This window comes from Capricornis sumatraensis, chromosome 9, assembly GCF_032405125.1.
Source record: "Capricornis sumatraensis isolate serow.1 chromosome 9, serow.2, whole genome shotgun sequence".
Classification (NCBI taxonomy): domain Eukaryota; kingdom Metazoa; phylum Chordata; class Mammalia; order Artiodactyla; family Bovidae; genus Capricornis; species Capricornis sumatraensis.
Window position 1 is genome coordinate 4,935,652 of NC_091077.1, and position 27,876 is coordinate 4,963,527.

Consider the following 27,876-nt stretch of genomic DNA (forward strand, 5'->3'; position numbering starts at 1 on the left):
CACCGGGGCCGGGCTGCGCGCGGGCTCGGATTTCGGCCCGCCCCCGGCGCCGGCGTGACCCCTCCCCGGGCGCGGGCGGGGCCGGGCCAGCTGGCCGGCGCCCCGCCCCCGGCCTGGCGCTCCGGGCGCTATAAGAGGGCGGCGGCCGCGGGGCGCCCAGCGCGGGGCCGGGAGCGCGATGGTCAGCCGCCGCGGCGCGGCAAGATGCTGGATGGGCCCCTGCTGGCGCGCTGGCTGGCCGCGGCCTTCGCGCTGACGCTGCTGCTCGCCGCGCTGCGCCCCTCGGCCGCCTACTTCGGGTAGGTGCCTCGGCGGCCCGGCGGGCGGGGCGGGCGGGCCGGGCCCGAGGCCGGCGCGGGCGCGAGGGCGGGGGCGATCCAGGTGCGCGGGGCGCGGTGCCCGGGCTAGCGAGGGGCGCCGGGTTGCCTGGAGCTGTTTGTTTGCGGCGCCCGCGTCGCTGGGTTCGGGAGTCGGTGTCCCTGTGGCACGGCTCACGGAGAGGGGCCGGCGTGCCCGGCTGGCTGGCGTGAGGCCCCGGTCCTTCGTGACCCCGGAGCCGTAGTCCCTGTGGCCGCGCCCGCGGCCGTGCGCGAGGCTCCCTGCAGCTGCGGGACCAAGCTCTGGTTATCGGCTGCCTTTGGCTGGGATTTCTAGCCAAACGTCTGGAGCCTCCCTGGCCCCTGCACACCCACCCGCCTTGCAGTTTCCCCCTCCTTTCTCTCCCCGAGAAGTTAATTTAACAACAACAAAAAAATACGTACAAAATCCAGATGTTCCTTGCACTGAGTCCCAAAGGGGGAAAAACTCCAGGCTGGAGGAATTTTATTTTTCTTGCGCTTTGCTTCTGACGTTCGCTCGGGCCGCGACCCGCGGGAGCGCGTCTGTGGGACCTCTCTGGTGCGCCGGGCCCGGGCGGGCTGTGAATGCTGCCTCCAGCCGCCTCCCGGGTCGCTGCCCCGCGCGCTTCTCCGCAGCAGCAGTTTTTGTGGTTTTGGCTCGTCTCTCCCCATCGTTCTTTCCTGCCCTTCCTGGTTCCTCGCTCCCAGATCTGGGATGTCCTGCCAGGCGAGCTCTGGGGACCCTCGCTGTACTCTGCAGATGGGCCCCCGAGGTTTGTGTGGCATCGTGTAGGCAGCCCTCCGGCTCTCCCCAGCCGCCCCGCCTCCTGCCCCCGTGCCACTCCTGGAGCGGAGGCCACCCTCGAGTCCCACCCAGACCCCGTCCGGGGTGCCTTATGCCCGTTCCGGGCTGCCACCCTGCGCCCGTTGTCACCTGTTCCCTCTCCCGTGGACCAGGCGCGGCGCGCAGCGGCCTGGCCGGCAGAGGGCCCCGTTGGTCCAGAAATGTGGCACTGCCAGGGCGGGGAGAGGCAGACTGGGCGAGAAGCCCTGCAGGTGTATCCTGTTCTCAAAGAAAATAAAATATTTTCATGGGAAACTTTCCCTTTGTGTTTTTCTCCCCGCGCCCACTTCTCCTGTTCCCTTCCCCTGGGTTGTCTCCCAGGGTCAGCTCCTTGTCTTCTTACCCTGGAGACCTCACCCCGAAGCCAGGGCTGTGGCTGTGAGTTTGGCCTGCCTGGGGCTCAGGCTGTGCAGAGGCTGGCACGCCCCTGCATGCCATCTGTGCAGCCTTTGCCTCACCCTCTCGGGCAGAGGGAGGGTCAGAGGCTGGCTGTCTGGCTGCAGGTCCGCGGTGAGTCACGATGGCCTGTCAGCCAGCTGTGCCTTTGCGCTGTCCAGGCGCTGCCGTGGGTCTGCTCACCAGGCTCCAGACACACCCTGGGCTCGTCTGCGCCACTCTGTGCTCTGTGCGGAGTCCCTGCTGCCCGCTTTTACTCTCCGGGAAGGTCGGATCCACAGGGTGGTTTTCAGGGTCCTGGCTCCCATCCTTCACCCCCACCCCTGCAGCATCTCTCTCTCCCTGTTTTCTCTGCGCTTTGTACCTCCAGGGAAGTCTCCTTGGCTCCCTTGAAGAGAATAACCCCTAGGGGCTGTGTGGCAAGTTGAGAGGGCTTGGCGCCCCTGTGGCTTCTCCAGCTAGCCCTTTTGGCCCTGCTTTTAAATTCCAGAGGTCACCTCAAGTGGGCTTCTCACGTCCTGCCCCGTGGAAGACTGCCCCAGAGGAAGAGGCTGTGCTTGCTCTGCTGGAGGGCACTTCCCCTCTGTCTCCTCCACACCAGGCAAGAGAGACAAGACTCAGCTTGGTGGACGAAAGTCCTGGAGGGGTGGCAGGCTCCGTGCCAGCTGAGCAAGCAAAGGAGGGAAGGGACCTGGTGCTGGAGTCCACTCAGGATAGCGCAGGGCGTAAAGACCCAGCCTCCGGCCGGCAGTGAGCGGCTGAACCTGGGTCTGGGGCTTTTTCTCCTGGCCTAGTCAAGGGACAGGAGCCAGAGGGTAGGGGGAGGAGGAGATGGCCCAAGGCAGGCAGGGCTGGGCCAGGGCCAGGGGCCCTCCCTGTGCCTTGTGCCGGGGCTCCCCTCCCCACCCCGCGTACCGAGGGAACCGGGGAAGGAGCTGGGATCCAGCCCTCCTCTCCCTTCCCCCACTCTGAAAGCTCTGCCTGGCACAGAGGCGCACAGGCAGGGCAGCTCCAGTTACAGCCCAGAAACCCGGAGAGGCTGGCCTGGGGGAGGATCACGTGGGCGGTGGGAGCCCTCCCTGCCCTGCCCCCCCACCCCCCCTCGGCCTGCAACCCAAGCCGCCCTGCCTCTGCTGTCCTCCTCAGCCTCTGGCCATCAGGCTGGGCCCTGCAGGTCATCTGCCTGCCGCGGAAAAGGGGCTCCTCTCTCTTCCTGCCAGGCCTGACCCTGCTTTTCAGCGTGATTAGCAGGTGGTGTTTCCATCTGATTCTCCTGGGGCTACCGAGATGTCTGTGCTCTGGGGGCCTAGACAGCTTGGCCTGATGCCCTCTTGGAAGGAAGTGGAGCCTGGCTCTAAGCAGGAAGAGGCTGTCCCAAGGGCTTGCGGCAAGTTTGAGATATAAACTTGGACACCCCTCCTTGCCACCAACGACCTCCCCCCCTTCCCCCTGCCGCCCTGTCCCACTCCATAGATCTGGGTGGGCTCTCCGGTACTCAGCTTCTCTCTAGGTGGTATCCTCAGGTGAGAATATGGAGGTAAAGGGTGGGTCATGTATGCTGAAAGCTGCTCAGGAAGGGATGCCCCAGACCCTGGGGCAAGCTACCCTTGTGCTTCTCTGAGCCTGGAGTTAGGGACTGGGGCTGGGATTTGGGGATCTGTGCCAGCCAAAGCATTGCCTAGGCTCCCTGGCACTTTACTGCCTTTTTCTTAGAGGTCCCATGTGCTGAGGCAGCCCCCAGCAGAGGCCCCTAGGGAAGCTGCGAGACAGGCATCCAGCAGCTGCCCAGGCGAGTGGAGGCCTGAGGCTTCCAAGGAGGTTAATCTTCAGGGGAAGCAAGAAGGGGCACAGTGAGCACTGAGGCTCTTCCAGGTGTTGGCCTCAGCACTCCACGTTACACTGGAAGCATTTGCAGGTTACCGAGGGGGAGCAGGGCACTGCTGTGAGGGCTGTGGGTTTGTCCCAACTTTCTGCTCCAGGCAGCCTGGAGGCCTGCATGCGTGAGGCAGCACAGGCATGCCATTGAGGGCTTCCCTAGTCTATGAGAGGTGCTGGCAGTCAATTTAATTGGCAGCTGAGGTGCTCTGGACTGTTGCGAATGGGGGGCGAGTGCTTTTTGTTATTGAGATGTAACTCACATCCACTCTATTAGTTGATGCGTACAGTTCAGTGGTTTTTAATACATCCACAAGGCTGTGCGACCAGCACTGCTCTCTAATTCCAGAACATTTTCATCACCCCAGAAACTTTATATCCCCCACCCCCTCCCCCAGCCCCTGGCAACCGCTAATCCACTTTCTGTTTCTGTGGATTTGCCTGTTCTGGACATTTCATATAAACGGAATCATACCGTATGTGGCTTTTCGCATCTGGCTTTTTTCACTGAGCATACTGTTTCCAAGGTTTATTCACATTTGTAGGATGATTCAGTGTATCGTTCCTTTTTGTGACTAAATAATATTCGACTGGATGGGCATGTGACAGCTCTCTTCCATCTATTCATCTGTTGATAGGTACTTGGGTAGTTTCAACTTTTTGGGTGTTGTGGATAATGCTTCCGTGAAAATTGGTTTACAGTTGTTTTTTTTTTTTTTTTTTGGTGGACGTATGTTTTCAGTTTTCCTGGGTATATACCTAAAAGTAGAATTGTTGGATCATATAGTAATGCTGTGTTTAACTTTTTGAGGAACCACCAAACTCTTTTTTCGATAGCGTCATTTTACATTCCCACCAGTAAGAGGGAGGGTTCCAGTTTCTCCATATCCTCGCCAATGCTTCTCTGATTTAAAAAAACATTTTTTTTTTAAAAAATTCTGGCCATCCTGATAGGCTTGAGGTAGTATCTCATTGTAGTGTTCATTCACATTTTCCTGATGACTGGCTTCCACAGTGTTTCAGAAGGTAAAGAATCTGCCTGCAATGCCGGAGACCCAGGTTCAATTCCTGGGTTGGGAAGATCCCCTGGAGTAAGGGAATGGCTACTTACTCCAGTATTCTTGCCTGGAGAATTCCATGGACAGAGGAGCCTGGCGGGCTATAGTCCATGGGGTTGCAAAGAGTCAGACGTGACTGAGTGACTAACACTGTCCTGATAGCTTGGGATATTGAGCATCTTTTCATATGCATAGCGGCTATTTGCAGTGTCTACTTTGGGGAAATGTCTCTTCAGTTTCTTTGCCTAATTTTTAGCGCAGTTGTTTGTCTTTCTGTCGAGACGTAAGAGCTCTTTGAATGCTCTAGATCTCTTCTTGGGTTGAGGAGAGCCTGTTTTCTTGACCTGTGAGCCAGCATGCTGCCTCTCACCCTATAAAGGGTTTGCATCCGTGGACCGTCCCTGCTTGGCCCCGGTGGACTGTGTGGGCTGGGGTGAAGGTTCACTTGCTGGGGTCTGGTCTGGGATTAGGGCTTTGCCGCAGATTGGGGCTAGCTGGGGGCCCTGGCACTGTGCTTAGGGGCCGCTGTCGTGGGGTGGGGGTGGTCTCTCAATGTGGGTCTGGGAGGGTCAACCTCCTCTGCTTCTCTGAATACTGAGCGTTGGGTTTAACTTGGGGTCCTGTGTGGCCGCATGCCTGCTGGCTGCTTCAAGGAGAGGCTTCTAGCTGGTCCCTGGAGTAGAAAGAAGGAGAGAAGGTTTCCAGGGCAGGAGGAGCCTGCCTGACGGTAGAATGACGAGGCTGTATGGTGAACCAGTGAGTGGGCAGCGGGTAAGGCAGAGACCTGCTGGGATAATGAAACAGCCCTCGCGGGGGCTGGGGGAGCGTCTGTGTGGGGGGCTCGGGAGACCCAGAGTCCACGGGGGTTATAGGGGGGCTGGCAGAGTGAGAGGTGTCCCAGGTGATTCCTTGGCCAGGAGTGGTGATGCTGTAAGGTAAGTAGGAATTCGGGGAGTCACGGGGGCTTGGGTGGCAGGGCCGGTGCTACCCACAAGAGACCCACCTCAGGACAGACACGCCCAAAGAAGGCCGCCAGGCAGATGGCCTCTGGGGGAGAGACCACGGGGAGCAGTGTGCTTCAGAGGGTCAGGAGAGAGTTGGCTCACTGTGAGCTGAGGCTCAGGCGATGGGGCTCTGTCCACAGGGTCCAGGGCAGCTGAGGGGCTGGCAGAAATTGCCTGTGCCCCGTGGAAGTCGCCCTGTGGGTTACTTTAAGCATTCTAGATCTGTTCTGGGACTGAGGAGAACCTGTTTTCTTGACCTGTGAGGCAGCATGCTGTCTCTCATCCTTTCATAAAGGAGCTCTTACAACTCAACAGGTAAACAAACAACTGAGCCAAAAATTAGGCAAAGAAACAGAATAGACATTTCCCCAAAAGAAGGCATTACAAATAGCCAGGACAGCGGGTGATGAGGGCTGGGGGTGGAGGCAGCAGGCTGCTGGAAGGGCCTGGCGATGTGGGGAGGGCTTCCAGGGACAGGAGCAGACGGGGATGTGGTGGACGGGCCGGGCTTCCTGCCTGCAGAGGAAGGGAGATTCTTTCTGGACTTGTGGTCTCGGACCTCTGTGGCCAGCAGAGGGACCAAGGCGTTCCAGTTCCCCAGCCTTCGGGTGCAGGGCGGACATGAGGAGGCAGGTGGGAAGAGCAGGTGGGGGCGGCCGAGGGGTCTCTTGGTGGGCTGACTGCCTGTTGTCTCTGTCGTCTCCAGAGACCTCCTTCTCCTGTCCAGTCTGCTCTGGGGGGTCTGTGGACTCCCAAACCATTGGCCCCTGCCTCCCTCACTGTCCCCTTCTGTAGGCTCACGGGGGCTCCACCCTGGCCCCCTAACACAGAGGCAGGTGGGAGCATCAGGGCAGGCCTGGGCCTCGGGGCTGGGAACCCATGTGCGCTGGCGGAGGGGTCCGAAGCCTCCCGGTGGGGCCTGAGGTGAGGAGGAAGCCGCCGCCATCTGGCTCCCCTCAGCTGTGTGAGCAGGTGTCCCACCACAGCCGGCGGCCGTCTGGACGGGAGGACAGCTGGCCTAATCTCACCCTGTCCTTGCTGCTGTGGTTGAGGACCTGAGTCCTGGGCCACGGCACTAGCATGATCTTGCCCAGCTCCCAGGGTGGCCCCAGACTGAGGCTGGTGCCCACCGCCCACCCCAGGGGCCTTGTGGTATCAAGGACAATAGAAACGTGTGGGTATTTTTTCTCCTGGAAAAGCATGCATGCACAGGATTCCTCCTGGGGGGCCGTGGGCCCTGAATTTGGGTCGGAGCGATGAGCTGATAAGGGGCCTGGCTTGGCTTTCCTGGCTGCAGAAATGTGGCACCTGTCAGCAGGGCGGCACACAGTCCTCTTAATCCCAGCCTGGGGGGCACCAGGCTCCCGTTGTGGATTGTCCCAGTGGTAGGGGTGCCCCTGCCGTGCCCACCCTGGTGGAGCAGGCTGCAGGAGGTTTCAGAGGAGGCGCAGTTGTCGGGGAAGTGAGTGCGGCCAGGTCCCTGCCTCCTGGGTGGGGAGCAGGACTGTCCTCCCAGGCCTGCCCATCCTCCCGGGTTGCCTCAGCTGCTGCCTCTTTCAGGAAGCCACAGGACAGCCCAGCAGTATCACCCTTTACCTGTGGTGTCGGCCCCTTGTGGTGTCTTCTCCAAACTTCACTGGGCTGGCTCTCCTAAGTCCTGTGGGGGAGCCTGTGTCTCTTCCGCTTCCTGTCTCTGCACCCAGGAGTCTGGGGTGGGGTCTGAGGTGCTCGTTCACCAGGTGGCCTGGCTCTCTGCTCACCCGACCTCCACCACGCCGTACCCATACTTGCTGGCTGGACCACTACACCTTCCAGTACACGGGTGGTGGGCTGGGTGTCGCAGACTTGAGGCACTGGGTCCTGAACGTTGGACAGAGGCTTTGTGGGCCATGTTGCTGTGGGTGCTGTGCTGAGGGCAGAGGGCTCTGTTGCAGCTTCCAGGGTTGGGGAGGTGGGGGCATGTGGTTGCCCAGGTTGCATAGCAGGTCTGAGCAGGTATGTGGAGTGGGGCTTGGTAGCACGGTCTGGGTGATGGCCAGCCTGTTTTCCTGCCAGGGCTAATGATTAAGGGACATTCGTGGGCTGGGCCAGGGTCTCCAGAGGAGGACAGCCCCACTCTGGACAGTGTCGACCTGGGTGGTTTGCTGGCCATCTGGCTCCGTGACCTGCAGGCTCAGTCCGCCATGCTTCCCTGCTCCTCCCAGTGAGGTTCCTGGCTGGCCTGGCGCCCCTAGCCACAGGAGGAAACCCGGCCGCCCAGCTGGCAGGCCCTGTACCTCGAGACCAGCAGCCGGACGAGGGAATGGAAAAAGGCAAGCCTCAAGCTGCGTTTGTTTTTCTTAGCGATACCTGAGGTAGACGTGGCCAGGGAAGTGGTCTGGCCCGGGAGCAGAGGCCGCCAGGGGCTCCCAGACCAGAGCACAGCAGCCTGGCTTCCTCTGGGACAGAGCAAGCAGCGGCGGCTGCCCCAGGCCCCCCCAGGGCAGGGTGTTGATGACGGCTGTCCCAGCGTCCTTCCTTTGTGTCTGGCGTGGTGCTGGGCCCCCGGGAGGCCAGCTCCGGGAAGGAACCCGGTCATCACGTCGATGCTGGGAATGGCGGGGTGGGGGCGCCCTGCGATTCTCCAAGCACCTGCCTCGAGTCTCCCCTGTGCTTTGTGGCAACCCCAGCGCGAGTCCACAGCCGCCTCTGAGGCCTGGGAACGTGGTGAGCAGGACACGGAGGTGGGCTGGCCCCTCGAGTCCCTGCGTGAAGCCACTGTAGCCCATCTTCTCCTTGCGGCAGGCAGTGAGTCCGGGGGGTTGCAGCAGCCGTGGTCGCTCTGCTGGGGGCCGCTCTCCATTGTGGGCTCCATCATCCTAGTCTGGAAAGGGCACAGGTATCTGGTGACCCTTAGAGGCTGGGGGGGGGGGTCTGTCCCACGAGTTCTGCTCACTTCAGGAGCCAAGTGTGAGTGGGGGTGTTTCTGTGAGGCTGGTGGGTGGTGTTCCAGGTCCCATGTAGCTGAGTGTGCCGAGCCCTGGGTCTGCCAGCCGACTCCCAGCGGGGCCAGGCAGTTCCCTGGAGTAGCCGGTCGGGGATGGCGCTAGGGACTGACCAAGAACTCTTTGTGCCCTGGAATGCTAGGGCCCCCTGCGATGGGGAGATCGGAGCCTGACAGAGGTGACAGCCGTCCTGGACACGAAGTCCCTGTCATAATGTGGCCTGTATACAGGAGGCTTCCCTCCCGCGCTGCTCACCCTTGTCCCTTAGCAGGGCATCAAGTGAGGGTGGCGCTCTCGGGGACCCCGGGCTCTGTGTTCACCCCCACATGCTTGGGTGGGAGGCGGCAGGCCACGGGTAGATGGAGGGTTAATCTCAGAACCGGTTCTCAGCACTGGAATTTGTTTTGAATTTGATTCACACAGAAATTAAACGCTGTCTGGTGGGGCTGAGGTTTCCTTGGCAGGGCGCTGTGGCTTCTGGAACTCTGGCCTGCTCTCCTTCCGTCCGCCCAGCCCAGGGTCTAAGCTCCCCCATGCCCCAGGAGCTAGGTTTGCGGGCAGGGTGGCCCTTGGGATTGCTGGGCCTGTTGGCAGGAGGAAAGGCAATCAAAATCTGTGCCCCCCCACCCAGCCATGAGTGGGCAGGAGTGAGGTGTTCTCGGGGGTGAGTGGTGTAGGACCAGGGTGGCCCCAGTGCCTGCGTGGGCCGAACCTGCACACCCCCTCTTCCATCGGTGCCCATCCTGCCACCTGGCTGCCCTGGAGGGCAGATGTGAGGACGTGTGACTGGTGGGGTGCTCAGAGGGGCTGGCCTGGTAGTCCCCAGGGCATAGTCTGGCATGACAGCCTCAGGCCTGGTCCAGAGGGTGTTGGGCATCCCCAGCTTGGCTCTGTCTGTTCTGGGTTCTTTCCTGCTCCCCCAGGGCTGGAGTGGGGATCTCTGCAGAGCTGGTTGGGATTGGAGGGTGGGCCCTCAGCAATGTGGGACCTAGTCCAGGATGATTTGGTCTCAAGATCCTTACCTTGATTACTTCCACAAAGACCCTTATTCCAAATAAGGCACATTCTGAAGTTTCAGGTGGGTGTGAATTTGGGGCACCTTTTTCCTCTGCTTCAGGTTATTCCTACAGACAGTTCCCGAATATGGTGGCCAGCATACGGACAGAGGTAACTTGGTGTGCGAGGAGGTGCAGCCAGGGCCGCGCGGAGTTGATGGCAGCGGACCAGTAGACAGAGCGCCCCACACTGAATAAGACAATTCTCACTGTGCTTTCAGGAGCAAGATGAGCTAGGGAACCTGTAAGGGATGAGAAGCCACAAAAACTGACCCAGCAAGTTTGGGAAAACCAAAGAGAACTGGGGGAAATTTCAAGTAATAGACTGATTTGAAAGCAGGTTAGAAACAGTTGAAGAGAATTAGAAAATTGTAAGATAGGTCAGGAGGAATTACACAGAGTGTGGCATGGGGAGGCAGGTATGTGGCAACAGAGGATGAGAAGCCTAGGGACACGGTGAGGAGGTCCTGCTCGCTCCAGCAGAGGCCCAGAGGTAGAGGAGAAGGGGAAATTGACAGGGTGAGGTCTGGAGAGAATGGCTGAAAATTTCCTAAAACTGATCAGAACGATTAAGAAGATTCAAGAGGCCCAGTGTCTTTCTAAGCAGAAAAAAAAAAAAAATCATGCCATAACATAACAGATTGCAACTGTAAACCACGAAAGCAGTCTCCAAAAACAAAATATAGATCACCTCCCAAGGATTATCAGGCTGACAGCTGACTTCAGAACTGAGAGCAAAACCAGAAGACGGTGGGACTGTCCACTCGGTGCGTGAAAAGAAAATGACTGCCAGCCAAGAACTCCACGCTTGGTGAAGATTACTGTAAAATGACGGTGAAATAGAGACATTTTCAGGCAAATTGAGAGTTGCTCTGAAGGAAACATTGACGGTGCAGTTTAGGCATAGGAAACGACCCTGCATGTTCCAGACATAGACAGGAATGAAGAGCAAAGAGAAAGTCAAAAAGAGGGAAGGGATAAGGGAGCATTGAACAGCTTCCTGTTGGGTCCGGAATGTAGAACCAACATCCCCAACAGCATATAATTCCAGGGAGTCAACAAGATTGACTCAGGGCTCATGTTACTGAGAAGGGGACAGTCCTGACCAACATGGAACATGGGTAACTTACAGACTCAAGTTGTAATTTTGAGGGTAACCATGAAAATAATGGAAATATGACTTCAGGTTAACATAAGGAAAAGCAGGGTAATAAAAATAACCCAAAAGAAGGCAAGAGAGGAGGTAAAAAGGAATGGAAGAGGCATGGCCCGCAGAAAGGATAAACAGACCCCAAGACCCCAATGGGTGAAACGCTTCAGGCATAAGGCTGAGGTGAGGTGTTGTGGGATCTGGATAAGGGATACATGATGTCAGGGTAGGGAACATAAGAGGATGGGGGAGAACGCACCAGCTTAATGGGCCGTAAGGGAAAGAGGGAAATGAGAGAGAGAAGAATGCCCTGTGACTCAGGCTCAGCACAGTGATCTCAGCTTGGTCACTGGAAGGGCTGCATCAGGCTAGTCTGGTGACCTGAAACTACCATACTGGTAAGTTAAATGCATATTTTAGAAGTGGAAAGACACTTGACTCAGCAAGTGCCCTTCACCAAAGTGAGGGGAAAAAAAGGTAAATTGAGAGAAAATTAAAGTAGTGCAGAAATTGACAAACAAATGTGCACTACAGATGAACAGATCCCTTTTTAGGATGAAGGTCTCAGAAGCATCTGAGGAGACTAACCCAGTGAAGCGGAGGCTCAGAGTGCTCGGGTCTGGCGACGGGAACATTATCACGGATTCTGCAAGCAAAAACAAGGGAATGTAATGAGCAGTTCCATGCTGATAAATATGCAAATGCAGAGGAAATGGAGAAAACAAAAAGAGAAACAGAAACAGAGTCAAGATTTTAAAATATTGACTAATGTTACAGTAAGCAAAAAAAATTGGGTCATTGGGATTGGAGAACAACCTGACTGTTCCTCAAACGATTAAACCTGGAATTGCTCTATGACCCTGCAGTTCCACTCCTGGGTACATATCCCTGAGAAATGAAGACACGTGTTCTTGAGAAGACGTGTGCTTGACTGGTCATAATGACATTATGAACAAAAGCTAAGAGCGAACAACTCACAAGTCCATCATTTGAGGAGCAGGAAAATAGAATGTCGTATATCCACACAATGGGAGACTGTTAATGTGCGACAGCATGGATGGGCCTGGAAAACACTGTGATAAGTGAGAGAAGCCAGTCACAAAAGGCCACACATTGTTGATTGCGTTTTCAGGAAACGTCCAGGTCAGGCAGACCACAGAGACAAGAAGGTAGATTGGTGGTTGCCAGGAGTTGGGAGAGGGCGAGAGGGAGTTGATAGCTGAACAGTACGTTACGCAGTTTCTTCTTTTAAAAAATACTTTTATTATGCGTTTGTTATTTCCGGCTGAACTGCGTCTTCCTTGCTTTGCATGGGTTTCTGTGGTTGTGGTCAGCAGGGGCTACTCTCGCATTGCCGCGCACGCGGGTCTCTTTGCCGCGCACGCGGATCTCATTGCCGCGCACGCGGGTCTCATTGCCGCAGCCTCTCCTGTTGCAGAGAACAGGCTCTAGGGCACTCGGGCTTCAGTATTCGGAGAGCGTCAGCTGAGGTGCTCTATGGCCTGTGGAATCTTCCCGGACCTGGGATTGAACCTGTGTCCTCCGCATTGTAGGAGGATTCCCGGCCACTAGACCACCAGGAAAATCCTATAGAGTTTCTTTTTAAAACAATGAAAATATCCTAAAATTGACATTGTGGTGTTTGCACATATCTGCAAATGTACTACGAATGTTGAATTCTGTACTTTAAATGGGCAAGTTTTATGGTAGGTGAATTATATCTCAATAAAGCTATTTTTAAAAAGGGGGAAAAAAGAAATTGGATCAGAAAGAAAATCTTTCCACCAAGAAAACATCAACCTGCATGGCTTCATGGGAAGTTTCACCAACCAGTCAAAAGGGCGTGATTCTAATCGAACAGAACTCTTCTAGGAAATTAAAAAAAGGACAGCTCTTGCTAAGGCACCAAAACTCAGCAGGAAGAGCATGGGAGAAGAAAATTACAAGCACGGATGCAAATATCCTAGACAAAACATGATTAAGTTACATAGCAATACAGAGAAAGGATAAAACCCATCATGGCCAACTGGGTTTATCCCAAGAATGCTTAATGTCTGACATTAGAGATAGCAATTAGTGAAATTCCTGTTTAACAGATTAAAGGAGAAAAATCACACATCAAAAGATGCAGAGATGACATTTAATAACGTTCAACATCCATTTGTGATTTTTAAAAACACTCATAGCAAAGTAAAAGCAGAAGGGAACTTCTTTAACTTGCTACAGAGTGTCCAGAAAAACAGCTGACCTCACGCTTAGTGGTGAAATGGCAGAACCTTCCCTTTTATGATGAAAAGTCAGACAAGGATGCCTGTCATCAGCATTGTCTGAATCTGAATGATGCCAACTGTCTTAACAGACCCTGAAGTGTGGTGGGAGTTGTTTCTCTCGGGTAGCAATCATGTTCTGGCTCTGTGAGGGTGCTGATTCCTGGCCTCTGGCCTCATAGTACCAGCTGTTAGGGTGCTCTTTTGTCCAGAGTGGGGGTCTGGGTGGAAGGAACGTGAGTTTGGGCTTGTGGAAGGGAGATGAGCAAGGATGGGTGTCCCCACTTTTGGTGGTGCTGCCCAGGATTCTCTCCTTCACATCATGGCCACACATGCTGGCAAGGGCACTGGATAGCCTGTGCTGGCTGGGGGCTCTGGAGCTGGGGGTCAGGAAGCTGGGCCCCAGAGGGGAGCTGGAAGATTCTGCACAGTTGTGCTGCTGGCCTTAGCCTGCGTAGGAAGGCAGGAAGAATCACACAGTAAGAAAACATAATAAAAGTCTCTGCAGACGGCATGATTGTACACAGAGCATCTGAAAATCATCAGAAGTGAATTACAGCACGTACCAGGGTCACCAAATACTAAATCAGCATAGGGTCGGTTGGATTTTTTAGGTCAGCAACAGAGAAGACTGACTTTTATAAAGATATTTTATTTTTACGCAAATGGTACTGGTGGTGAAGAACCCGCCTGCCAATGCAAGAGACATGGGTTCAATCCTTGGGTTGGGAAGATCCCTTGGAGGAGGGCATGGCAACCCACTCCAGTATTCTTGCCTGGAGAATCCCATGGAGAGGGGAGCCTGACGGGCTGTAGTTCATAGGGTTGTAAAGAGTTGGACATGATTGAAGCAACTACGCACACGCACACTCTGGAAAACAGACTGAGCCTAATACAGGGTCACCCTGTGGGGGGCTGTGAGTCTTCAGATGTCAGTTGGGGAAACTGGAAGACTTTGGAGAGAGTCAGGAAGGAATTCTGAGTAAATGGAGAGAGACTGTTCTCACCAGTGGAGAGTTTCAGAACTGTACACACAGCAGTCACAGCCGTCCCGGCAAACCCTGTCACGTGTGTGCAAATACAGAGGCAACACGTGACCTTGGAGTCTATTGGAAGGTGCTCCTGAAGGAATACCAGTAAAACGTCAGTCTGTGGACAACTAGCCCAGCAGGGGGGAGCCTGGGAATGACCACACGTGAGGCTGCCGTGACGTCGCAGAGCAGTGCGGGGACAGGACCTTTAGGACCCTGAGGAAGGGACACTGGCCCCAGCAAGTTGTTTTGGGCAGATGTTGGCATCAGCTGGACAGAGAGCTGGATGTGTGCACAAGTTGGGGAGCTCTTGGGGGATGTTTGGGGGATTGTTCTTGATACTGGTGATAGGAGCTGGGAGTGCCCGTGCACAGGGCTATTGTCTGAGCTGCCTGAGAGCTGTTTTCCACAGCTATGCTGCTCCCTTCCACTGTATCTCTTGAAAATACTCGAGTGCTGTGAAGTGCCAGACCAGCATTTGCATCTCGTTGCTTCTTCCTGGGAAGTAGGTCCGGCGTTGGAAGAGGCCACTTGGATGGAGCAAGGGCAGCCAGCCTTGGCTCAAGTCCTCCATGGGCCGCCTGGGCAGGCTTCTGTGCCCATGCACTCACCTGTCTCAGCCAGACCTCCACGGGGTGGGAGGGGCAGCTATGTCGAGCACAGTGGCAGGTGTACTGGTACGAACAGCAGGCTGTTGGGAGGAGCTGTGCTGTGCTGAGTGGCCTGGGCGCTTTCTGGGCTGGAGATAGGCTGTGTGGGCAGAGGCCTACTGCTCCAGGCTGGGCTGCAGGGTTGAGAGCCTGTGGGGGGTGGGGGCTTCTCCAGGCCACTGGTTTGGACTTTGTCATTTTGAATAGGCCACTGTGCGTGGGACAGCATGTGAGTGGCTCACAGGCCATGGGGAGAAGGATGAGTCTCCTCTGCCCCGCGCCGTCTTTGTCTTGGGTTGTCCCAGGCACCCAGACGTGTGCACACAGGTCCTCTGCAGATTGAGGCCTGTACTGTGCGCTGGGTGTGCACAGCAGGTGGGCTGTAGCTCCTCTGAAGGCTGCTGAACCCTGGGGTGGATGGGTCCCATTTATTCAGCCTGTCTCCCATCTTTGTGAATAACAGTCAGTGCTTTCAGTGTTTCTGCACACAGCATGGGCTTCCCTGGTAGCCCAGCAGGTAAAGGATCCCCTTGCCATGCAGGAGACGCTGGTTCGATTCCTGGGTCGGGAAGACCCCCTGGAGAAGGGATAGGCTACCCACTCCAGTATGCTTGGGCTTCCCAGATGGCTCAGACAGCAAAGAATCTGCCTATAATGTGGGAGACCTGGGTTCGATCCCTGGGTTGGGAAGATCCGCTGGAGGAGGGCATGGCAACCCACTCCAGTATTCTTGCTTGGAGAATCCCATTGACAGAGGAGCCTGGCGGGCTACAGTCCATGGGGTCACAGAGCCGGACACGACTGAGTGACTGAGCAGCATTGCATTGGGTAACACGTGAGTGACATATGCTTGTACGTTTCTTTCTTCTTGCTGATGTTAATTTTTTTTAGACTTGTACTTTTAAAGACTGTGGACCATTTCTAAAGTCCCTTATTGAATTTGTTGCAATATTGCTTCTGATTTTTTGGCCACAAGGCATACGGAGTCTTCGCTCCCTGATCAAGGATTGAACCCACAAACCCCTGCATTGGAAGGTGGTCTCTTAACCACTGGGCTACCAAGGAAGTCCCTGCTTGTGCATTTTAAGATAACATATTAATATATGGTGGCTGTATTTCTAGAAGGAGATTGGTGGTAAATTTTTGTAGGTGTGTCAGTCCAGAATTCCAGCCAAGGAGGAACACCTCTTTCCCTGTGTCCTTGACATTATCTTCTCAGATACTGATTTGTACTTATCTGATGAATGAAAAATAACTGATCAATATAGTTTTCAGTTCAGTTCAGTCACTCAGTCATGTCTGACTCTCTGTGACCCCATGAATCGCAGCCTGGCTCCCTGTCCATCACCAACGCTCAGAGTTCACTCAAACTCACGTCCATGGCGTCGGTGATGCCATCCAGCCATCTCATCCTCGGTCGTCCCCTTCTCCTCCTGCCCCCAATCCCTCCCAGCATCAGGGTCTTTTCCAATGAGTCAACTCTTTGTATGACATGGCCAAAGTACTGGAGTTTCAGCTTTAGCATCATTCCTTCCAAAGAACACCCAGGACTGTGATTTCCTTTAGAATGGACTGGTTGGATCTCCTTGCAGTCCAAGGGACTCTCAAGAGTCTTCTCCAACACCACAGTTTAAAAGCACCAATTCTTCGGCGCTCAGCTTTCTTCACAGTCCAACTCTCACATCCATACATGACCACAGGAAAAACCATAGCCTTGACTAGACGGACCTTCATTGGCAAAGTAATGTCTCTGCTTTTTAATATGCTGTCTAGGTTGGTCATAACTTTTCTTCCAAGGAGTAAGCGTCTTTTAATTTCATGGCTGCAGTCACCATCTGCAGTGATTTTGGACCCCCCCAAAATAAAGTCTGACACTGTTTCCACTGTTTCCCCATCTATTTCGTATGAAGTGATGGGACCAGATGCCATGATCTTCATTTTCTGAATGTTGAGCTTTAAGCCAACTTTTTCACTCTCCTCGTTCACTTTCATCAAGAGGCTTTCTAGTTCCTCTTCACTTTCTGCCATAAGGGTGATGTCATCTGCATATCTGAGGTTATTGATATTTCTTCCGGAAATCTTGATTCCAGCTTGTGTTTCTTCCAGCCCAGCATTTCTCATGATGTATTCTGCATAGAAGTTAAATAAGCAGGGTGACAATATACAGCCTTGACGTACTCCTTTTCCTGTTTGGAACCAGTCTGTTGTTCCATGTCCAGTTCTAACTGTTGCTTCCTGACCTGCATACAGATTTCTCAAGAGGCAGGTCAGGTGGTCTGGTATTCCCATCTCTCTCAGAATTTTCCACAGTTTCTTGTGATCCACACAGTCAAAGGCTTTGGCATAGTCAATAAAGCAGAAATAGATGTTTTTCTGGAACTCTCTTGCTTTTTCCATGATCCAGCGGATGTTGGCAATATGACCCCTGGTTCCTCTGCCTTTTCTAAAACCAGCTTGAACATCTGGAAGTTCACGGTTCACGTATTGCTGAAGCCTGGCTTGGAAAATTTTGAGCATTACTTTACTAGCGTGTGAGATGAGTGCAATTGTGCAGTAGTTTGAGCATTCTTTGGCATTGCCTTTCTTTGGGATTGGAATGAAAACTGACCTTTTCCAGTCCTGTGGCCACTGCTGAGTTTCCCAAATTTGCTGGCATATTGAGTGCTGCACTTTCACAGCATCATCTTTCAGGATTTGAGAGAGCTCAACTGGAATTCCATCAACTCCACTAGCTTTGTTCGTAGTGATGCTTCCTAAGGCCCATTTACCTTCACATTCCAGGATGTCTGGCTCTAGGTGAGTGATCACACCATCGTAATTATCTTGGTCCTGAAGATCTTTTTTTGTACAGTTCTGTGTATTCTTGCCACCTCTTCTTAATACCTTCTGCTTCTGTTAGGTTCATACCATTTCTGTCCTTTATCGAGCCCATCTTTGCATGAAATATTCCCTTGGTATCTCTAATTTTCTTGAAGAGATCTCTAGTTTTTCCCATTTTGTTGTTTCCCTCTATTTCTTTGCATTGATCACTGAGGAAGTCTTCCTTATCTCTCTTTGCTGTTCTTTGGAACTCTGCATTCAGATGCTTATATCTTTCCTTTTTGCTTCTCTTCTTTTCACAGCTATTTCTAAGGCCTCCCCAGACAGCCACTTTGCTTTTTTGCATTTCTTTTTCTTGGGGGTGGTCTTAATCCCTGTCTGTTGTACAATGTCATGAACCTCCATCCATAGTTCATCAGGCACTCTGTCTATCAGATCTAAGCCCTTAAATCTATTTCTCAGTAGTACTGTATAATCATAATGGATTTGATTTAGGTCATACCTGAATGGTCTAGCAGATTTCCCTACTTTCTTCAATTTAAGTCTGAATTTGGCAATAAGGAGTTCATGATCTGAGCCACAGTCACCTCCCGGTCTTGTTTTTGCTAACTGTATAGAGCTTCTCCATCTTTGGCTGCAAAGAATATAATCAATCTGATTTTGGTGTTGACCATCTGGTGATGTCCATGTGTAGAGTCTTCTCTTGTGTTGTTGAAAGAGGATGTTTGCTATGACCAGTGCTTTCTCTTGGCAAAACTGTATTAGCCTATGCCCTGCTTCATTCTGTACTCCAAGGCCAAATTTGCCTGTTACTCCAGGTGTTTCTTGACTTCCTACTTTTGCATTCCAGTCCCCTATAATGAAAAGGGCATCTTTTTTGGGTATTATGTTCTAAAAGGTCTTGGTTGTCTTCATAGAACTGTTCAACTTCAGCTTCTTCAGCATTACTGGTTGGGGCATAGGCTGGATTACTGTGATATTGAATGGTTTGCCTTGGAAACGAACAGAGATCATTCTGTCATTTTTGAGATTGCATCCAAATACTGCATTTTGGACTCTTTTGTTGACCATGATGGCTACTCCATTTCTTCTAAGGGATTTCTGCCCACAATGGTAGATATAATGGTCATCTGAGTTAAATTCACCCATTCCTGTCCATTTTGGAGAATGCAATGGCACCCCACTCCAGTACTCTTGCTTGGAAAATCCCATGGACGGAGAAGCCTGGTAGGCTGCAGTCCGTGGGGTCGCTGAGTTGGACACGACTGAGCGACTTCACTTTCACTTTTCACTTTGATGCATTGGGCAAGGAAATGGCAACCCACTCCAGTGTTCTTGCCTGGAGAATCCCAGGGATGGGGGAGCCTGGTGGGCTGCCGTCTCTGGGGTCGCACAGAGTCGGACACGACTGAAGCGACTTAGCAGCAGCAGCAGCCAGTCCATTTTAGTTCTCTGATTCCTAGAATGTCGACATTCACTCTTGGCATCTCTTGTTTGACCACTTCCAATTTGCCTTGATTCATGGATGTAACCTTCCAGGTTCCTATGCAGTATTGCTCTTTACAGCATCAGACCTTGCTTCTGTCACCAGTCACATCCACAACTGGGTATCGTTTTTGCTTTGGCTCCATCCCTTCATTCTTTCTGGAGTTATTTCTCCACTGATCTCCAGTAGCATATTGGGCACTTACCGACCTGGGGAGTTCCTCTTTCAGTATCCTATCATTTTGCCTTTTCATACTGTTCATGGGGTTCTCAAGGCAAGAACACTGAAGTGGTTTGCCATTCCCTTCTCCAGTGGACCACATTCTGTCAGACCTCTCCACCATGACCCGCCCATCTTGGGTGTCCCCACACGGCATGGCTTAGTTTCATTAAGTTAGACAAGGCTGTGGTCCATGTGATCAGATTGACTAGTTTTCTGTGATTATAGTTTCAGTGTGTCCTCTGATGCCCTCTTGCAATACCTACCGTCTTCCTTGGGTTTCTCTTACCTTGGATGTGGGTCAGGAGTCGTAAGAGACGTGGGTTCTGTCCCTGAGTTGGGATGATCCCCTGGAGGAGGAAATGGCAATGCACTCCAGTATCCTTGCCTAGAGAATCCCATGGAAAGAGGGGCCTGGAGGGCTACAGTCCATAGGGTTGCAGAGTCAGACATGACAGAGCTACTGAGCACCTGTGGGTCATTTAAAATTACTTTGGGGGCAGTTTTTATGAATAATACATCTTACACCAATGAATTTTGTGACCACTAACATTGTGAAAACTAAGAAGTCTCCAATTAGCCCATTATGTTAAAAATCATCTTATATATCAAGGTAGCTGTCAGCATAGTCTTCCTCTGATTAACTCACTGACACATCAGAGAGCTGGGGGCTGGTGAGACTATAGGTAGTTTCTTGCCCTAAAACTAAAATATAGTTTTATTTTGTATTTTTTTGAGTGAAATGCAAATGTTTTTAATAGCTAACTGTGTTTCCTTCCCTTGAACTGTATGTTCATATCCTGTATTAACAGTTAATTCCTTAGTTATTGATCTAGAGGGAAAGATACAGCCGTGTCCACATATGTACACGCACACATGCACATACCCACGTGCAGGCAAAGACATTTGGCCCTTGGCCTGGGATCTGAATGCAGCATTTCCCCTGATCTCTGTCTCTTGGTCTTTTGGACTCGATGCTGCTTTTTTCTGTGCAGAGATTCTTGTATATTTCGTCAAATGTATTAAATTTTCAAGGCATTTTGGATTCTGAGTCGCTCTGATAAAGGCCTTCCTGATTCTAAGAATGCTTTATGAGCCTCTCATCTTTCCTCCGGCACTTCTGTGGGGTCCTCTTTGTGGTGGGGTTTCTGTCCTGCTCGGCCTGTTGCTTGTCCCTGGTGCCTTTTCCGCTGAGCCCAGCTCCCCTGATGGCTGCCCTGTTCCCTGTACCTCACGCATTGTCCCCGCACCCCTCGTCCGGCACCTGCATGAGGGCTTGTCCTCTGTTGCTGTGCTCCAGGCTGTAAGCTCACAGGCTGGCCACACCGTGTCCACCCTGATTGTTAGGGGCCCTGGAGCCCTCTTGAGGACGTGGGGACAGGCCGCCTTGGGATGAGGGGGGCCAGGGGATGAAGCAGTGTTGCCCCCTTGGGTTCTAGCCTCATGCCTACCATGGGAACTGGGTGGTGGCCCTTGGGCCTCCGGCCTCAGCCATGTGGCTGCATCGCTGTCAGATGGACATTCCTGGGCTTGGACATCCTTCTGCCCCGAACAGATGTAGACACCACCTGACCTCAGGAAAGGGTCAGCTTGCCTGTGGCTGTGTTTACGGAGCTGCCTCTGATCCCCTGATGGGCATGCTGAGGTTAGGTGGGAGTGGAGCTGCCTGTAGCCATGCAGGCTGGCGAGTCAGCTCCCCATGGGCAGTGTGAGCCCAGGCTAGCACCGAGTGGGTGGGAGGCCCTGAGTTCCGTCCCCACGTGCAGAATTTGGACACAGGCGCTCCCACTGCCTCCTGGAGAACTGGAGAGGGTCTCCCTCTCCTCGTCCACACCCACAGCTGCCCTTCCCAACTCTGCCCTAGGTTCCCCCAGGATGGCTTTGGCAGTAGGGGTCCTCTTTGGATGCCGAATGTTTTGGCAGTGGTGGGAGCTCGGTTAGTCTGGGAGAATCCAGCCTGGGGGATGTGCTGGTGGGAGGCTACAGTGCTTTAGCTGTGTGGCACGCAGTTCTGGGCACAGCTGTTAGCATTCCTGTCTGGGGACAAGTCTCCACCGTGTGAGCTGTCTTTGTGTGAGGAGTGGGGCTTTCCCGGCTTCCAGGCCCGGGTCCTCCGGCCCCTGCCTGCTCCCTGCCCTGGCGTGGCAGCTGTCCTCAGGCAGGGGCCCGGGAGTCCACAAAGCCGTCCCCTGATGTCAGCTTCTGCCATACCCCCGTCTTTTTAGGCACGATGTCCTAACACTCGGTGAGGGGTGCAGGTGACCAGGGCCTGGCATGTGCCGCTATCCCTCCGATGCATTGTCCCAGCTCCAGGCTCGTGTGTCTTCTCCCTGACGGCCTCACTGCTTCTGCTTCCCGCTGCTGCTGAGTGGCCCGCAGAGGGTCTGTCCGCATCTCAGGGGCCTTTGGAGCTTCTCTGCTAGCCAGCACCCACGCGGGCCTCCCACCGCATACCCAGGAGCCTCCTGATTCCGAGTGTTGCTTACGGAGAGGGGAGCAGGCTCTTCAGCACGGACTCGACCTGGCAGGGCTGCTGCTCACCCACCCCCTGAGTCGCAGGGTTGGAAGCAGGTGCCACCTCTGCTCACTGGTGCAGCAGTTCTCAGCCCTGTGGGGAGCAGTGCCAAGGCCCGGGGCGGGTCTTCTCAGGGTGCCCGCCGTGGCCTCACTCATGTGGCCCCTACGTGTGCAGAGGTGGGGGTAGCAGTCCTTCCGGCCGCGCACCCCTCGACCTGACCCGTCTGCTCTGGCCCTCTGCTGGCTTCCTTGCCCAGCTGCTGCCTGGGCCTCAGCACCCTACTTTGCTGTTCTCAGGGAGCTGATGAGCGAGGTGAGATGGGCGACTCCTTCAGGGCCTGGGGTACAGGGGTCTAGAGCAGGGCCAGTTCTGCTTTGCACAGACCCCACCCTTACCCTAAGGGTACATGCAGCGATGCCCCTCTCCATGAGGCAGGGCAGGGCCTGCTGAGGTGTGTGTGCAACTACCCCATGCTGTCCCCAGAGGAGCCTCAGCCCGCGGCCTGAGTGCTGGTGTCTGCTCGAGGGTGGGGTCTTGGAGGCCCCGCCCACCGCCCTGCCCCTGCAGCTGGAGGCCCCGCCCACACCCTGGCCCCTGCAGAAAGCTGCAGCTCTCTTTGTCAGTCCAGGGCCAGTGTTTCCCTGAGGAGTTTTGGAAGGACAGCAGCAGTGGGGATGGGGCAAGGTGTGGGGCTCCAGTACCTGTGGACTCCTGCCAGCCCTGTTTCCTGGGTTTGGCTGGCGTGAGAGATGGGGGGTGGACTTGTTTCTATGATGCCCTAGTAGGGGGCGCTGAGCCCCATCCCCATCCAGGTGGGCGCTTTTCCCTCCCAAGGGCTGAAGGTCTGGGTGGGGCTGGCTTGAACATATCTGGATCTCAGATGTACAGTTGTCTGTCTGGGGACACTGAGGCCTGTGCTTCTGTGCACAGAGCAGGCAGAAGGCCAGGGCCACTCAGTCCCTGGATAGAGCTGGTGGTAAGGAGTTAGGGCAGGAAGGTCAGACAGCAGAGACCGGCTCCAGCCTTGGCTCAGCCAGGAAGGGGGATGGAGGTGTCCCAAACCAGCAGCTACCTCCTGAGCGCTGCTAGGGTCCTGGGCTGGGGGCCTCCCGAGCGCTGCAAGGGTCCTGGGCTGGGGGCCTCCTGAGTGCTACTAGAGTCCTAGGCTTGGGGGCCTCCTGAGTGCCACTTGGGTCCTGGGCTGGGGGCCCCCTGAGTGTGGCTTGGGTCCTGGGCTGGGAGCCCCTTCTGGTGCACGTATTCCAGGAGACTCGGCTGAAACCATGGGGGCCACCTGCACAGCCTGCAGGGGGACAGAGAGGGAGCAGGGCCTCCCCAAGGGTCTGCAGGGCCGGTGGGGCACCTCTAGCTGAAGGTGGCAGAGGCTGGAGGCCTGGAGCAAGCTGTGAAGCAGACATGGGAGTGGGTGATGGAGGCTGTGGTAGATGTCCGTCTCACACAGCCTGTGACTTCCGTAGCCCCTCCCTGCCTTGGCTGTCTGTGCCTCTGGCCAGTGCCCCATGCTGGGCAGCCCTCCCAGGTGTGTGTGTGAGTTTCTAGCCCTCTGTCCCTTCCCCTGCCATCAGACCTGGGAGGGAGGCTGGTGCCAGCAACAAGAGTTGCTGGGGAGGGGTCAGCAGCCACGTGGGTGCCTGGGGTCTGCTCCCAGGGCAGCCTGAGAGAACCAGCGCACACAGGTGGCTAGGCAGGGGTCCCTAAGCCATCGGCAGGGCAGGGCGTGAGAGCTACAGGGGCAAGCGGATGCAGAGACGCTGCCTGGCGGGCTGGGGTCCCCCCGGCTCGTGCCCCTGCCCTGCTGGTTCTCTGTGGACTGCCTGTCCCTGGGCTCGCTGCCCTTCTTGCCCTCCAGGGGGGCCCACCGGGGCTCCTGTCCTGCTCCCACCGTGCTTCCCAGCCATCACGTTCTGCTGCTGCCCCAGCGTCTGCAGCAGCTCACCCAGTGCCGACTTCCCACCTCTGGAGCAGGGCTCATTTTGGCCTCTGTGTGCCCAGGCTGACGGGCAGTGAGCCCCTGACCATCCTCCCGCTGACCCTGGAGCCGGAAGCGGTTGCCCAGGCCCACTACAAGGCCTGTGACCGGCTGAAGCTGGAGCGCAAGCAGCGGCGCATGTGCCGCCGGGACCCCGGTGTGGCCGAGACGCTGGTGGAGGCGGTCAGCATGAGTGCCCTCGAGTGCCAGTACCAGTTCCGCTTTGAGCGCTGGAACTGCACCCTGGAGGGCCGCTACCGGGCCAGCCTCCTCAAGCGAGGTGAGTGTGCCGGGACCCTGGGTGGGAGCCAGGAGGCGGGGCCTCCAGCCCACATCAGCGGAGTTCAGCGGTGGGTGGGACTTGAACCCGCAGCTCCCCCACCCTCCTCCTGCCCTCTCCCCCATGCCTGGTCCCCCTCACACCTGCGTGGAACAGTTGCTGGTGGCACAAGGTGCGTCTGGACAGGTGTGACAGGGCCCAGGGCAGCTCTGACGGCTCTTGCCACATGGCGGGGGCTGAGGCCCAGTGCCTGCACGCAGGGCAGGGGTCTAGCTGGTGCCCTGGTAGATGTCCCTCTCACGCGGCCTGTGACTTCCGTGGCCCCTCCCTGCCTTGGGTGTCTGTGCCTCTGGCCAGTGCCCCGTGCTGGGCAGCCCTCCCAGGTGTGAGTTTCTAGCCCTCTGTCGCTTCCCCTGCCATCAGACCTGGGCGGGAGACTGGTGCCAGCTGGGGTGTTACTTTCTGACAAGAGTTGCTGGGGAGGGGTCAGCAGCCACGTGGGTGCCTGGGGGTCTGTTCTTAGCATGGGGTTCCTCTTTCGTGTTTCCTTCCAGATGAGGGTGCCAAGGGGAACTCTCATCTGAATCTCTCAACAGCTTTGTTTAAAAACCAGGGACCTGAGGCGCAGGGCATGGCGAGGCTTATCGAGGCCCCTGGCCAGTCTAGTAGGTTCGAGACCCAGCGGGATGGGGTCTCTGAGTGCTGGACATTGCTGTGACTGCACTTCACTCTGGGCTCTCTGCCCCTGAGCAGTCCTGTGTCTGGGGCATGAGAGGGCACCTCCTAACCCCAGGAGCACATCTGCCCGGGTCCCCTGTGGACCACGCCATGGAGGATCCTTCCCACAGACCCTGCTCTATGTGGAATGTGTGTGTCGGGAGACCATGGTTTGGCTGCACCCGAGGGAGATGGGGGCCCCTCTGGCCCACTGACCCACCCCTGCCCTCACCCCCAGGCTTCAAGGAGACAGCCTTCCTTTACGCCATCTCCTCCGCTGGCCTGACGCACGCGCTGGCCAAGGCTTGCAGCGCAGGCCGCATGGAACGCTGCACTTGCGATGAGGCACCTGACTTGGAGAACCGGGAGGCCTGGCAGTGGGGTGGCTGCGGAGACAACCTCAAGTACAGCAGCAAGTTCGTCAAGGAGTTCCTGGGCCGGCGGTCTAGCAAGGATCTGCGAGCCCGCGTGGACTTCCACAACAACCTCGTGGGTGTGAAGGCAAGCCGGGCGGGGCCCGGGGGCGGGAAAGGGTGCAGGGTCGAGGGGCACGGGACAGGGCGTGGGATAGTGTGGGTGCAGTTAGCATGGGCTGGGGCACAGAGTGGGGAAGTGCAGGGGGTGGGCAGGGTGCATGTGTGTTTAAGGGGCAGGGCCAGGGGCTGAGGGGAGGGGCACCGGTCCGGGAGAGGGCTGGGGGTCCGAGAGGAGGGGAAGGTGGCTGCCGTGGCGTGTCTGTCCCAGCCACTGGGGACAGCCGGGCCTCCAGCCCTTCTGTTTATCAGGCTCATTACTTACCCAATGGGCAGGGTACTAGTTGTCATGGGGAGCTCTGTGGAGGGGTGCCCCATGGTCTTGCATGGTTGGGTAGAGCCAGAAGTCCTACTTGCTGCTGGCTGGGGAGCAGGGAGGGGTGTCCTGGGTGGTCAAGGCTGCAAGGAGGGTCTCGTCTACTGGGCACCATCTAGCCAGGTGGAGAATGGACTAGACCCTACCTGGTGGGGCTGAGGGGTGGGTGGTCCTGTCACCAGGGACCTAGGTGAATGGCAGGTGGGTCAGCGTGTGGTTCCGGGGCTCTGGGGGAATGCTCGGGGTGTGGCTGGCCCAAGCTAGGGGGGCTGCTTCTGCCTCAGGGCCCCTGTCTGTAGCCAGGACTCTGTTCTGAGGAAGCTTGAGACAGAAGACTCGAGCTGGAAAGGACTGCTGCAGCTCTCTTGCTGCAGGCAGCCCCTCTCTACCCCAACCCGGCCCCCGGCAGCCCCTCAGCTCCACACCCTGGAGGAGGCATCGGGCCCCACCACCTCCACTGTGCACAGAGCACCCCACCCTCTTAGCCCCTGCACAGCCTGGACAATCGAATGCCTCCCACGGCTCGGCCTGAGCTGTGGGGCCGTCAGGGGCGGGAGTGGGATCTGCGTGCTTGTGGGGCAGCCCTTGGGATTTGGAGTCCCAGCCTGGGGGGCTGGAGGGGGTGATGAGGTAATTAATACCAGCCCCATTCTGAGCCCCTCTTTATTGAGAAGCCAGGGTTCTGAGGTATGGGCTTATTAAAGAATCAATTTCCCCCTTTGCCACAGAAGCTCTGCCTGTCCTTCCACCCTCCGGGGAGGGGTGCAGGCTGATTAAATCCCCCAGGGGAGGCCCTTTCTTTTTCTCTGCACTCGCCCTTTTGTAAGCTATTAATGAAAAGTCAGAATATGAAAGTGCTCCATTAGCTCCACTGGTCCTGGGTAAGCCACATTTTAATTAAATTTGTCCGGGTTTCTCAGCAAAGTATCATTAAATGTGACTCTTCTGTTGCCTGGCTGGAGGGCAGCTATGTTTCTTAATCCCCCTTGAGTTGGCTCTCCCTGGGGGCTGTGTGGGAGCTTGGGCCTGGCTTGGGGCCCTCTGGGAGAGGAACCTCCCCTTTCCTTGCCATTCCTCTTCCCCACGTCCCTCCTGGGACCCCAGTGTGGGAAGTCAGGCAGGAGGCCCTGTGGGACAGCTGGCCTGACGCCATGGCTTTGCACGTGGGACCCAAGTCCTGCGAGGGGAAGGGCCAGCCTGAGCCTTCAGCAGCCTCCCAGATGCAGAGCAGAAGGTTGGTGCTGGGCCATGCCCGCCCATGCCTGTGTGTGGGGGTAGGCGCAGCCCTCTCCTGCCTGCTCCTCGCTGGAGGCTTTCTCCCTCTTTCTAAGTCGCCCTTGGCAGGGTGGCAGCTGGTGCCTGCATGTGCAGTAGCATCTGGTCCCTATGCCCAGGCAGAGACATGGTCAACTCAGAACATACACTCTGGTGACCAGTTCTGTCCACTAGGCACGCTGACTTGCTTGTCCGTAAATCTTCGAAGTACAGACTGCTGAGAACAGACTGTGTGGTCCTGGGGGCCACTGACAGTAGGGCTCGTGGGGAGGTGTGCCCTGCCCTGGCAGGGGACATCCTAGGATGTGGATATGGGAAGGGGGCGCCCCGGTGCTGCAGGAGGCAGATTCGGGGTGCTGTGGTGGCCTCTCTGAAGTGGTGATGCTGGCCGTGGAATTTCTGTCCTGGGTGATCCATGGCTTGGAGAGGAGGGCTGTGTGTGGGAGCCAGGAGGGCTGGGTGATAAACAGTGGGGAGCCGTTTGGCCATGAGGCCTGGCAGTGCCAGCCCCTCTGAGAGTTGTCTTGGGGGCTGGCCTCCAGTCTGCTCAGGGTGGCCCTCGTGCCCACCGCCCTCTCTCTCGCCAGGTGATCAAGGCCGGGGTGGAGACCACGTGTAAGTGCCACGGCGTGTCCGGCTCCTGCACCGTGCGGACGTGCTGGCGGCAGCTGGCGCCCTTCCACGAGGTGGGCAAGCGCCTGAAGCACAAATACGAGACAGCCCTCAAGGTGGGCAGCACCACCAACGAGGCCACCGGCGAGGCCGGCGCCATCTCGCCCCCGCGGGGCCGGGCCGCTGGGGCAGGTGGCGGCGATCCCCTACCCCGCACGCCGGAGCTGGTGCACCTGGACGACTCCCCCAGCTTCTGTGTGGCTGGCCGCTTCTCCCCAGGCACTGCCGGCCGCAGGTGCCACCGCGAGAAGAACTGCGAGAGCATCTGCTGCGGGCGCGGCCACAACACGCAGAGTCGGGTGGTGACCCGGCCCTGCCAGTGCCAGGTGCGCTGGTGCTGCTACGTGGAGTGCAGGCAGTGCGCCCAGCGGGAGGAGGTCTACACCTGCAAGGGCTGA

The 27,876-nt window shown here is 56.0% G+C and overlaps 1 protein-coding gene across 1 annotated transcript; it reads left to right on the forward strand.

Moving 5' to 3' along the window:
* The first annotated feature begins 204 nt into the window (after positions 1-204).
* WNT9A (Wnt family member 9A) lies at positions 205-27,876 on the forward strand. The gene is made up of 4 exons (XM_068981382.1): positions 205-299; positions 23,709-23,965; positions 24,921-25,183; positions 27,394-27,876. Exons 1-4 carry the CDS (start codon positions 205-207, stop codon positions 27,874-27,876), a joined length of 1,098 nt encoding a protein of 365 aa, XP_068837483.1.